Source organism: Panthera pardus, unplaced genomic scaffold (genome assembly GCF_024362965.1).
Source record: "Panthera pardus isolate Hobbes unplaced genomic scaffold, ASM2436296v1 HiC_scaffold_8, whole genome shotgun sequence".
NCBI lineage: Eukaryota > Metazoa > Chordata > Mammalia > Carnivora > Felidae > Panthera > Panthera pardus.
Genome location: NW_026527013.1, coordinates 32,962,403 through 32,974,819, shown reverse-complemented (window position 1 = coordinate 32,974,819; position 12,417 = coordinate 32,962,403). Strand labels below are relative to the sequence as shown.

Below are 12,417 nucleotides of genomic sequence, written 5' to 3'. Positions count from 1 at the left end.
CAGTCCTTGATGTCCAGTATTTCTTTGGGACTTGGAGTTGCAGGGTTGTAGGATTTTAAAGCTGGAAATGCAGTAGAGTCATTTCTTCAGAAGATAGAACTGAGATCTAGAGAGAGACCGGTCTAAGACACTACAGGGCATTGGGACAAAGCCTGGACAAAGCCTATCCCCCAAGTCATGTCACAGGCAGGACTGGGATGCCAGTATTTCCTATGTCGGCTCCCTGGAAATAGATCCCTCTTTTGTAGACTGTACTGCTAGTTTGTTTATTCAGTTGTTTACTCGTTAAAAATAAAATGCTGAACAAAACCAGATATGATCATTGTCCTCATAGGTCTCAGAGTGCACAAGGCACATTATTTATATAATCAAGGGAAGAAATCTACGGTTGTGAGTGTTCTAGGGTCAATAAAGAAGGCTATAGGTTGGGGAGATTTGATCTCTATGGAGTTGGGAAAAGTTGCGCCCGTAGAAGTAATAATTGAAGTAAGTTCTAAGGGTTGAGCTGGAGTTAGGTTGCTAGACTTAACCAATGAAAATATAGAACATCCAGTCTTGCATTTCATCTGGCAACCCTAGTTGGAGTTAGGTTTGGACTGTGTTGGTGTCGGTAGTGGTGGTAATGATGAGTTGACTGAATCTTGAGTTTTATGTGATTAAAAAGCTGGCCTTGGTAGTGCATCAGTTATCATAAGAAGGAGGCAGAAGGTGCAGGTGACAATAGTCCTCCTGGCATGACCCCTGGTTGCTGCCTTGTATGACTGGATAGATGCTGGTACGTCTGCCGAGATAAGAAACTTTGGAAAAGGCCAGGTTTGGTGATGGGGCTAGGGGCCGCATGATGAAACTTTCCATGTCCCACCAGCTCTGATGCTGAGAATAGTGTTTACACCAACAGAGTGGAGGCCTCTCCTGCCTCTATAAGGAACCTAACCATTGTCCCTCACAAAGCACAGAAGTTCTTAGTGGAGCTCATGAATTGATCTCTGCTTTGCAATTTGAGCCAACTCCTTATTCTGTCATGAGATAGATGCGACATCAAGACAAAGAACACAGGAATAAATGTGTCTCTCCTCTCTGGCTCATCTTCCTAATTGTAGCACCGAAGTAATGTATGTGATATGGTGCTGGAAATAAATCAGCTGTACCATCTCCCTTTGCCTGGCTTTTCTTTCTTGTTATTTTTTCTTGTTGACATTTTCACTCAGCAAGACAGGTTGCTGCCTCGGCGAGCCCTTGGGACTTCTCTAGGAGAGAGTTTACAAGGGATGAACTATTCAGTGGGGTGGTTCCAAACATGCCTGTTTTACAAATGCCTCTGGGTAGAAGAGGCTGATTATACACTTTGAGCCTTGCAAAGGTTCTCCCTCAGCATGGAGGTGCAGTGCCAGAGTGACATTTCAAATTGGAGTTGTGGGTTGCATATTTCTGCATGTTAATTAGGAAGAGGGATGTCAGCATTCAGTCATGTGATTGTTTTGCTTCCTAGAAGGTCTACAAAAAAGCAGCTGCCAAGGGTTTACTTTTTGGGGACACAGAGATAAAGCAGGGGTGAACAGAGTTCTTGTTTGTCATTGAGGAGAACGAGACCGTCTGGAGTCCTGTTCTTTGGCAGGCCTTGGAAGCCGTCTGTTAGGATAAGCTCTGTTGGCAGACTCCAGCGTGGAATGTTCTCTGTTGATAATGAAAGTAACCAAAGGGAATCTGTGCTGCAATTGGCTGCTCCTCTGCATGTGGAGATGAAGAGGCTCGTGCCAGGGTGGTTTTGCTGAATTCCCTGCTTAGAGATCCCCAGAGATTCCTGGAGTTGGGAGCATAGACGCTGGGGACAGACAAATGTGTGTGTAAATGCCACTCATCAGTTACACACTGTGTGAATCTCATCTTCAACTGAAAATGGGAATATTGATGGCATTTTTTTTCCCATAGGATTATTAATAAAGATGAGAGTAAGTAAATGTATGGGTGGTGACAAGATAGGTGCACAATAAAGGTAAATTTTGGTTAGTGTTCTTTAAATATACGTTTTGGTAACAGTCTACCCTCTTCTACACTTTAGGGCTTCTATCAGCTCACAACATTGGGTGCAATTTAAGACTGCTAGGGTTCATTACATGCTAACATTGTTCCAGGCACAATGGTGAGTACTTGGTACACATTACCTAATTTGATCTTCACAAAAAAAACCTGTTAGAACTGTTGTTATCTTTCTACCATGAGAACTGAGGCTGGAAAGAGAGAGGTCCCTTACGTTGCTCAGGGTCACAAAGCTATTAGATTACCCTCTCTGGTCTTAACAGTCAAAGCCAAATGACAGTGGCAAGAACAAACATCTAATTATAAGACATTGGCTTATCGTTCGGTGCGTGCAAATCCTAGTTTTGTAGGGTGGAGCGGGTAGGAAAGGGAAGAGTAAAAAGAAAGTGATGGGCGTTTTATGAATGATACCATCCCGTGCTGAGCAAGCAAGTGGAAGGTGCAGCGGTGGGGATCTGAGGTCACTGAGGTGTATCTGATGGGCCAGGAAGAAACTGCCGTGAGTCATGCTATTAAAAACCAGATCCACAACAGACGGATGGAGGCCCGTCCCGGGCTGGAATTCGAGTGTGCTGTCTTTACTTGTTGATTTACTCATTCTCAAAGAATTCCTGATGACCGTATGTGCCTGGTACTGCATTCGGCCTGGCGATGCATTGGTGCATGAAAATAGATGTGGTACCTGTCTCGTGGCACTTGTGGTGTAGAGGTAAGGACACAGAGTGAGGGGCACCCGGGGTGGGGGGCTCAGTCAGTGGGGCATCCGACTTCAGCTCGGGTCATGATCTCGCTGCTCATGGGTTCGAGCCCTGCATCGGGCTCTGTGCTGACAGCTCGGAGCCCGGAGCCTGCTTCGGATTCTCTGTCTCCCTCTCTCTCATTCCTCCTGTCCCACTCACGCTCTGTCTCTCTCACTCTCAAAAACAAATAAACGTTAAAAATAGTTTTAAATAATAATAAAAAAAGATTATAGCGGGGACACCATGGTGCCACAGTCACTTAGGCGTCCAACTCTTGATTTCTGCTCAGATCATGATCTCAGGGTTCATGAGTTCGAGCCCTGCATTGGGCTCCATGCTGACAGTGCAGAGCCTGCTTCAGATCCTCTGTCCCCCTCTCTCTCTTCACCTCCCTTGCTCACTCTTTGTCTCTCATAAATAAATACAAATTAAAAAAAAAACACAGGTATTGATTAATTAAAACATCTGATAATTACAACCAAGGCGATTGGGAAGGACAGGTACATGGTTCCCTGAGGACACTTAAGGGTAGCTTTGACCTAGTTGGTGGGGTCAGAGATACAGTCTCTGAGGACAAGTGGGTGGTAATGGCATGACCTTGAGGCCAGACAAAAACAGATACGCTGAATGTCTGTGGCCTTATGTGCTATTTGTACATCTCTGCTTTATACATAAAAGAGTAAGGCTTTTTACCCTGCTGTACCCCAAAGAATTAAGCCCGTTTTGTCCCCATGGGTGTGATATTGCCCCCTGAAAATGTGTACTATAGATTCCCAGCCATTGGTAGTCACTACTATCCCGTTCTGCTTATGTTCAAAAGCATGTCCTGTAGGAAAAGGACGGACAAGTGTCTTCCTGCCCCCACCCCACCCCCATATGGAATTTTAAACTGGGGGACAAAGAACTTAAATGCTATTTACCCTGGACCAGCCAGTGACTCTAAGGCAAGCATTTCTGCTACTCTTGGCCTCTGCACTCCTCATCTACTGAAGAGGAATGCTATTCTCTGATCTGGTTACCTCTGCTCTCTATGCAAAGGGAGGTTCGATGTCCCCTGAGTACTTGTTAGAAATTTAGAATCTCGGGCCCCACCCTGATCCATTCAATCAGAAAGAATCTCCACGCAATAGAGTTTTGTTGTTTGCACGGTGTTTAAGGAAACTGATGTGTACCATACAGAACATTTGTGAAGATCATGTTTTAGTTCCGTTTTTACATCTTATTTCTAGTGTCTACCACAGTGCCTGGCCAAAAACAAACAAACAAAGCAACAGGTTCCCAGTCAGGAAATGAATGAATGAATACTAAATTCGTACAAAGCGAGAGGCTGTATAGACTTGATTCATTCTGGCTTAAAACTCAGGGTTACGGTCCTCTTTAAATATTTTATCCAGCTCTAAAAATTGATTTGCAGTTCCCATGAATTTTTAAATGCATGTCAGAAAATATTTTTCTTTGACGTGGTCATGGCCAAAGAGTGTGTCTGTTAATTAAGGCCAGCAGTGGCTTCCTCTCCTGTCTTCCCTTGCCCTCTCCTCCCTCCCCAGTCACCGTCTCTGTTAAGTTTATTGTAAAGCCAGTTCCGAAAATAGCAGCAGAGACACATGCGTTCCCACTCGGGAGGGAGCCTGGCCACCTCAGGAAGCACATGTTGGTGTTGGCTAACGTGGAGACTGCAGGAGAGTCAGGCTCCTGTCTCCTGGAAACTGTGAAGTGTGCCAAGTAATAACCCAAATTAATTTTTTAATCATTTATAATTCTCGAGATGATTTTTATTTAATACCGTTAAGTGATCCATGTATCCCTCACAGCGAGTCTCTTGTGCATACTCTCTGTAAGTTGGTGCTTCTAACATGGCTAGGTTGGGCCTGACGATGACCGCCATGGCAACTTGATAAGGCAGGGAGTTTGCCAGAAGGGGAGAGTTGTAGGGGAAGTGCCCAGGGACTAGGCAGCTAGATTTGGAGAATGAAGAGGGTGGGTGGAGGCAGTGGAGCCGGTGGTGACTAGCCAATGGCAAGTGCCCCACCTGCCTTGCCTGTCCTTCTGTGGTAAAGGCACGTGGATTACGGCATAACCCCACCCACCAGAAGTCCAGGGACTGAAACCACATTCATCCAGGGATCACTAACACCCATCTGAGTTATTGAGGCTGTTTTTTTTTTTTTTTTTTTTTTTAATTTCTATTTATTTCTTTTGAGAGGGAGAGAGGGACAGAATCCCAAGCAGACTTCACAGCAGAGCCTGATGCAGGCCTTGAACCCATGAACTGTGAGATCGCGAACCCCAGAGTCAGATGCTTAACCGACTGAGCCACCCAAGTGCCCCAAGGCTGTTTTGAAGTTTTAGGTTTTCTTCCTTCCCTCCTGAGTCCAGGCTACTTTGTGCGACCATACCTTCGCATGGCATCAGCCTTGACTGGGGCCAAGATATTTGTCCAGCAAGAGCAGGGACACACAAGGGTAGAACAACTTCTCTCCAAAAATCCTTAATGCAACAAGTGTACTCCAGGTGACTTGGCTTTGGTCACGTACTTGTCATCAACATTACCTGGAAGAGATGGAATCCAAGGAACCAGAGTTTATATTTGCCAAGCAGCACTTCTCAGTATATCCAGATTTGAATCAGAAACATTCCATTTTTTGCAACACCTGGCTGGCTCAGTCAGTCAAGTGTGTGACTCTTAATCTCAGGGTTGTAAGTTCAAGCCCCACGTTGGGTGTAGGAATTTCTTAAAAATGACAAAATCTTAAAAAAAAGAAAAAGAAAGATTCCATTTTTATGTTAGTGACTGATTCAAATTATTTTTTTAATCTATGGGAAAAAACATATCTGTGAAGGAAAGTCGAACCTTATGTAATTAGAAAACCACTAAATACAAGCTTTTTTCTAAAGTTCGTAGTCAACAAGGAAAATAAATGCTGGAGAGATCTGACTAATTACACCATCTCCCATTTATGACCCCTTATAGTTTATAGGGTACCTTCCAGCAAGTTAAATAATTTGACCTTCACGATCATCCTGTGAGGTCGCTAGGCCTGGGGCTGTCATTTATGTCTTAGAGAGGAAGTATTAAACTGAGTGTAAAAAACTTGCCAAGGTTGTTTGGTCTCTGGCACATTTTGCCTGAGTAAAGGAATAGTACCCAGTTATGTCCCAAGCACTCCAGATACACTGTCTCATTAACCCTTCCAACATGGTGGAATGAGCTCATTTTTTAACAAAAAATTTTGTTTTTACATTTATTTATTTTTGAGAGACAGAGAAACAGAGCACACGGCGGGGGGCGGGGGGGGGGGGGGGCAGAGAGAGAAGGAGACAGAATCCAAAGCAGGCTCCAGGCTCCGAACTGTCAGCACAGAGCCCCACACGGGGTTCGAACCCACAAACCATGAGATCATGACCTGAGCCAAAGTCGGATGCCCAACCAACTGAGCCACCCAGGCTCCCCAGGAATGAGCTCATTTTAATGATTAGAAACAAACTATCAACACTTAAGTAGTGTTTGAGTGTCAGTGTAGTAGCAGACTTTCATGTGAGTTAAAGACTTTTAATGGACCATCTTATTTTATCCTCAACTCAGGTGCTCTAGATACAAACGAGGTATTTTTAGAACCCTAATTTTACAGAAGGGGACGATGAGGGTTTTTTTTTGTTTTTGTTTTTGTTTTTTAATGGCTAAACGCCTAGGATCACAGAGTCAGTGGTGAAGCAAGGATTTGAAGGCAAAACTGTCTCTTTACCACTTTGGTGGGCCGCATACTTTTCACGCCTATACCTCAGATTAACCTGAATGAGATGACTGACCCGAGACACTTTGTCTTCTATGACGGTAACTGCATGTGGTTCAGCATAATAATAGGTACTTTTTTTGTGTCCAGTATTAATTTTCAGAAACAGGAAACAACTGTGAATAAATGGATTATTTGGGGAGTTTATCGTTGCTTTGAAATCTGCTATTCACTTAATTTAAGAAAGACTCTGCACTTGAAAACTTGGGAAAATCCACACCTATTTGTCAAATTTAGGTAGAACTTTTCTTTTCCCAACATTTATTTTTGTCATTAATTGAAAATGTCTAAGTTTTCATTGATTTTTTTTAATGACAACAGCTTCCTGAATGTTGATTTGGTTTCATGACACTGGAAATGAATGATCATGTTTGTAAAATTATAATTATAAAATTATGAATAAAGGGACCCATCCCTTGGTCACATCTTTGAGTGGAAGAGTCTTATATAGACTTTGGTCTTTAACTTCTAACTCAAACATGAACATGATGCTTAGTGTAATAGTGATCAGAAGGAATTAGAATTAAATTCAGCAGACCTTTGTCTCTATTTTTTGTTCCCTGTGAAGACAATCTTTTAAATCGTGAGCTGTTTTACTTACCTGCCTCATTAATAGGCTTCAGATTGTGAAAAAGTCAGCACTGTGGTCTCCTTTCAACTTCAGCAAAAGGGTGGGAGGTCCTTAGATGTAACCTCTGTAGAAATGCAGAAGAGGCCTTGGTTCATACGTGTGCTTCACCCTTGCCCACGTGTTAGCGGTTATATTCAGTTTCTGTACCTTTAACTTGGACACCTGACAAGTTTTTTTGAAGAAATTGATACTATCATCTTCTGTGAAAGAACTATAATGATTCAGTTGAGTACAAGCCTCCAGAATGTGCTTTTTAGGTTTCTCTCTGGAAGGATACCAGAGAGATGCCCACTAGTCTCCTGCACCTTTTAACTTGTGTGTTGAGAGTTCCCCGCTGACACCCAGTCTTACACCACTGTCAAAGAAAGTGGGTGTGTATATTCGTAAGTGTCGTGGTTCAAAAAGGACTTTAAAGAAATAATATTAATAAACAAGGAATTTTAATTATAAAATAAGGCTCAATGGAAGCCACTTCTTGACCATCTGTGTGTCTCGTGCAGAAGAGCATGTTACTGTCTCCTTTTGCTTTTGTGCATTTGTAGTAAAATGTGTATTTTATGTAATTATGTATGGAAGTTAGGCAGCGGGCTGAATCCTTGGGAAGAAACAGTGTATACAGGGTTTGTTATTATTTATAAATTCTACTTTATGAAGCATGGAATTACAAACATTGCCTAGGATTTATTGAAAGATTCAGTATAATTTATCTTCCTGGCCTTCCTGTAAAAGACGTGAGACGGTGAATGGATTAGTGGCATTCTAATGCTAACCTTTTTTTTTTTTTTATCATGTAGTCACTGCGTATTATTGATTAGAAGCTGCATTTTTCAAACTTCGGCTATTCGTGAATCACCTTTATGATTTTGTCTACATCTGAACATAATATCTATTACTTGTTTGAAATATTCTTTAAAATAACTTATTTTTAATTTAAGTTTTCAAAAGGAATCATTGCCACTACTATTATTTATTCGGTTAATTAATTTTTATTAGATATAGCTATCTTTTTTTTTTTTTTTTTTGAGTTTATGTATTTTGAGAGAGGGAGAGAGAAAGAATCCAAAGCAGGCTCCACATTGTTAGTGCAGAGCCTGATGTGGGGCTTGAACCCACAAACCGTGAAATCATGACCTGAGCTGAAACTAAGTGTGAGATGCTTAACCAGCTGAGCCACCCAGGCACCCCTATAGCTAGCTGCCTTTTTAAAATTAAAGTCAGTTTTATTTATTTTTTTTTTAAACATTTATTTATTTTTGAGACAGAGAGAGACAGAGCATGAACAGTGGAGGGTCAGGGAGAGAGGGAGACACAGAATCTGAAACAGGCTCCAGGCTCTGAGCTGTCAGCAGAGCCAGACGCGGGGCTCGAACTCACAGACCGAGAGATCATGACCTGAGCTGAAGTCGGCCACTTAACCGACTGAGCCACCCAGGCGCCCCTAAAGTCAGTTTTAAAAAGTATTGCTTTTTCGCTTAATTTTAAAAGTCACCTTTATATTACTACTATAACTTAGGAGCTAGACTTTTTTTTTAGTCCACATTAAAAATATACACACGTATTAAAATTAAAAAATGTAAAAATCCATCCAGATACTGCTCAAAATCACTGAGCCAAACATTGGGGAAAAGTGGCTAAACGTGAAATGGACAGTTACTAAGAGTGGCCATCGTGCCTTCATTGACACAGTTTTCTCTTAGAACTTGGCAAGGGTTCACTCCCACCCCACATGACCCTGAGAGTCAAGTCTGCCATTCAGTTAAAGAGGTGCCACGTGGTATTCACTGTCCTCCTTTTTAAATAATGCCCTGGTTCCCTCTTAAGGAGTCTCCTTATTAAGGGAAAGTGACCTTGACTTTGTAGGCCTGTAAGGGTGCTGGCAATAATGAATTTTTTATTTTCTGTGAGGCTAGGTCTAAATTGGATTCAGCATAATGCTGGTGCATGTATGTAAAAAGGTGACCAACTGAATTTCAAATGCACTGAGGATGAAGTTCTGCTATTCAGTACAGCCGCCTTTGTTTTTAGCCCTAGTAGTAGCTACTTTGCAACTAAACAATGCAGCTTTCCTCCTGGCTTCTGAAATCACCAACCATGTCTAGCTGGGGAGGAACGACTTCTTTCGTAACCTATTCCAGAAATGAAATACAGTTTGTTCTGGCTTTCTATTTAAAAAAAAAAAAAAATGTTTTTTTTAATGTGCTGAGAGATTTGGATGTGAAGTCTTGAAAAAAACAAAGTATTCTTTCTAAAACATGCAAATGTGTCTCTCCATCACCTAGGAAACTATTATGGGACACCCAAACCTCCTAGCCAGCCAGTCAGTGGGAAAGTGATCACGACGGATGCCTTGCAAAGCCTTCAGTCTGGCTCCAAGCAGTCGACCCCAAAGCGAACCAAGTCCTACAATGATATGCAAAATGCTGGCATAGTCCACACGGAGAATGAGGAGGAGGATGACGTTCCTGAAATGAACAGTAGCTTTACAGGTAAAGACCAGATGACCTTCCCCCTCGATGGACTCGGGGGAAGAGGCGGTGGGAGGCGTTTGTAGACAGTGATGAGAAGGTGTCTGTTCTCAGGAAGAATTCAGAAGGGCTGACAAAATTCTGTCTCTGATCATGCAAGGTGTGGAGAAGAGGTGACTTTTCCTTGGTCTATTTTTCATGCTTCTTTGCAAGACCATGTTAACATCACCCAAATATCTTAAAGGGGCTAGAATGAAATGTCTGTAGAAGGGAATCTAGAATATTCAGCATTATTTCCTTCTCTTCAAAACGATAGGTCTTAAGAATATTTGTATTTTGTTCATTTATTTCTTGGCCATGACACTATTCCATAATTACGACTGATTGCTTATAAAGACAAATAAGATAATTTGTTTACCGGTTTAATATTCATTGATGCTGATAGAAGGCTAATAGCAACCTTTTCTCTCATACTTTGCAAGTACAGATTCCAGTGGAACTCTATAATGTATTCAGTTAGCTTATGCCAATTTTTCTGTCCGCCCCCAAATGGAGAAACATGGAAAGCTAATAAATACTCATTTCTGTCTTGCATATGCATTCTATATTATATAACATATATTACTCATTGCGTTGTACATTTATATGTACATTCAAGGCTACGTACCCCCAAGCTTAGATACGTTGTATTTTATGAGGGGATCTTCAAGGACAAGGCCTCTAGGTAAGACTAGACTGGTTGGGTAGCACCCACTTCCTGGGAGCACCATTCACAGAGGCTATGGTGTTTATTTCTTGGGTTAGTGTAGTGACCAAGAATGGATCACAAATGTTTTTCACTTTATGGAGGTTTGACTTTATACAGTAATTCAGGATGGAGCACCTGCACAAGACGTGAGTCACTCCCGTTTATAATATTGTGACTTTGAAGAACACCTTGTTTCTTCTGTTCTTTCTGTACTTAAAAAGTAATTTCTTCGATATTTTAGAGTATAGCTATGGAGCAGTTATCTATCTGCAGCATATGAGGTGTTTCTCTCTCTTGGTGACCTTTCTTGACATCATCACACTACAGTCCTTACTTGAGTAGACTCCTTCCCAATAATGGGGAAATTAGTTAAGCTCCCTATTTTCCTTCTCGTGTTAGCAAATCTAATAGAATATTTAAGAAAATGTGTTTGTTCAATGCTTTCTACAGCCTATATAGGCCTCTTTGACGTTTTCTTTTTTTTTATTGATTTGTTTTATTTTTTATTTTTTTTTAATTTACATCCAAATTAGTTAGCATATAGTGCAACAGTGATTTCCCAGGAATAGATTCCTTAGTGCCCCTTACCCATTTAGCCCATCCCCCACCCACAACCCCTCCAGTAACCCTCTGTTTGTTCTCCATATTTGTGAGTCTCTTCTGCTTTGTCCCCCTCCCTGTTTTTATATTATTTTTGTTTCCCTTCCCTTATGTTCATCTGTCTTGTCTTTTAAAGTCCTCATATGAGTGAAGTCATATGAATTTTGTCTTTCTCTGACTAATTTCACTTAGCGTAGTACCCTCCAGTTCCATCCATGTAGGTGCAAATGGCAAGATTTCATTCTTTTTGATTGCCGAGTAATACTCCATTGTATATATACACCACATCTTCTTTATCCATTCACCCATCGATGGACATTTGGGCTCTTTCCATACTTTGGCTATTGTTGATAGTGCTGCTGTAAACATGGGGGTGCGTGTGTCCCTTTGAAACAGCACACCTGTATCCCTTGGATACATACCTAGTAGTGCCATTGCTGGGTCGTAGGGTAGTTCTATTTTTAGTTTTTTGAGGAACCTCCATACTGTTTTCTAGAATGGCTGCACCCGCTTGCATTCCCATGACGTTTTCTCATTAAGCTCAGAAGCCTGAAATTCTTCAAGATGACAATTAAAACAATTTTTGATGGCTTTATTGTCACACCAGTAACCCAATCCTTCTGCAAGAAGCATTAGATAAAGAAGAGACCTAATTTGTTATCCTGGTTTCTTGGTTCTCAGTAGTTGTCTATGAACGTAATTTCTAACTTTCCTCATCTGTAAAATGGTTAAGGTTAAATCATATCTAAGTTCCCCCTTCTAGCTCTAAGATTTTGAGTCCACAAAAATTTTCATTTTCCAATTAGAATGGATTAGGCCAGGGGCTGACCTACTATTGTTCCAGCTAGGAGAAATTTGCCATCTTTTATTACATAGGCATTTATTTAAATCAGTTCATTTCGTTCACGTAGAAATATCTGATTCATATTTAGTAGTCCTTGCTGATATGAAAGCCAGTTTTGAAAAAAAGTTAAAATATTTCTTTTTAAAAGTAGCTAACATTATAATGTCTTGATCTTTCAACAAATAAGGATAGCACATCATGACGTAACCCAAAACATATTTCCAGGCACAGAAAGAAGACCTGGGGAGTGATATGCAGTGAAACACTCCTGCCAGGTGGAAGACGGTCCCCAGGAGACATGAGTGTCCTTGTCTCTCCTCTATTTATTAAGTAATTTCTTGGTATAAAGCAAGAACAAAGTAGGAATTGTTGACAGTTGGTTTTAATACACTTCCTATGTCTAACTACTAGGAACCTTTGTCTCTTAGAAAACATGCCTCAGAAATTCTGACTCCATTCAATCTTCGCTTGAAATCCTGGCATCGAAGAAAAACTTTTGGGCCCAGGTCATCATTGCTGTATTCAGTCTGATCATTCATTCCGTGCGCGCACACGCACACA

General features: G+C 41.3%; 1 protein-coding gene across 18 annotated transcripts in view; it reads left to right on the top strand.

Moving 5' to 3' along the window:
* MAGI1 (membrane associated guanylate kinase, WW and PDZ domain containing 1) overlaps nucleotides 1-12,417 on the top strand; it is a 631,971-nt gene that overhangs the window by 509,021 nt on the left and 110,533 nt on the right. For all 18 annotated transcript variants that reach the window (XM_019469800.2, XM_019469789.2, XM_019469788.2 and 15 more), the window contains one exon: nucleotides 9,479-9,685. In XM_019469800.2, the coding sequence (XP_019325345.2) occupies nucleotides 9,479-9,685 (207 nt within the window). The remainder of the gene's footprint in view (nucleotides 1-9,478; nucleotides 9,686-12,417) is intronic.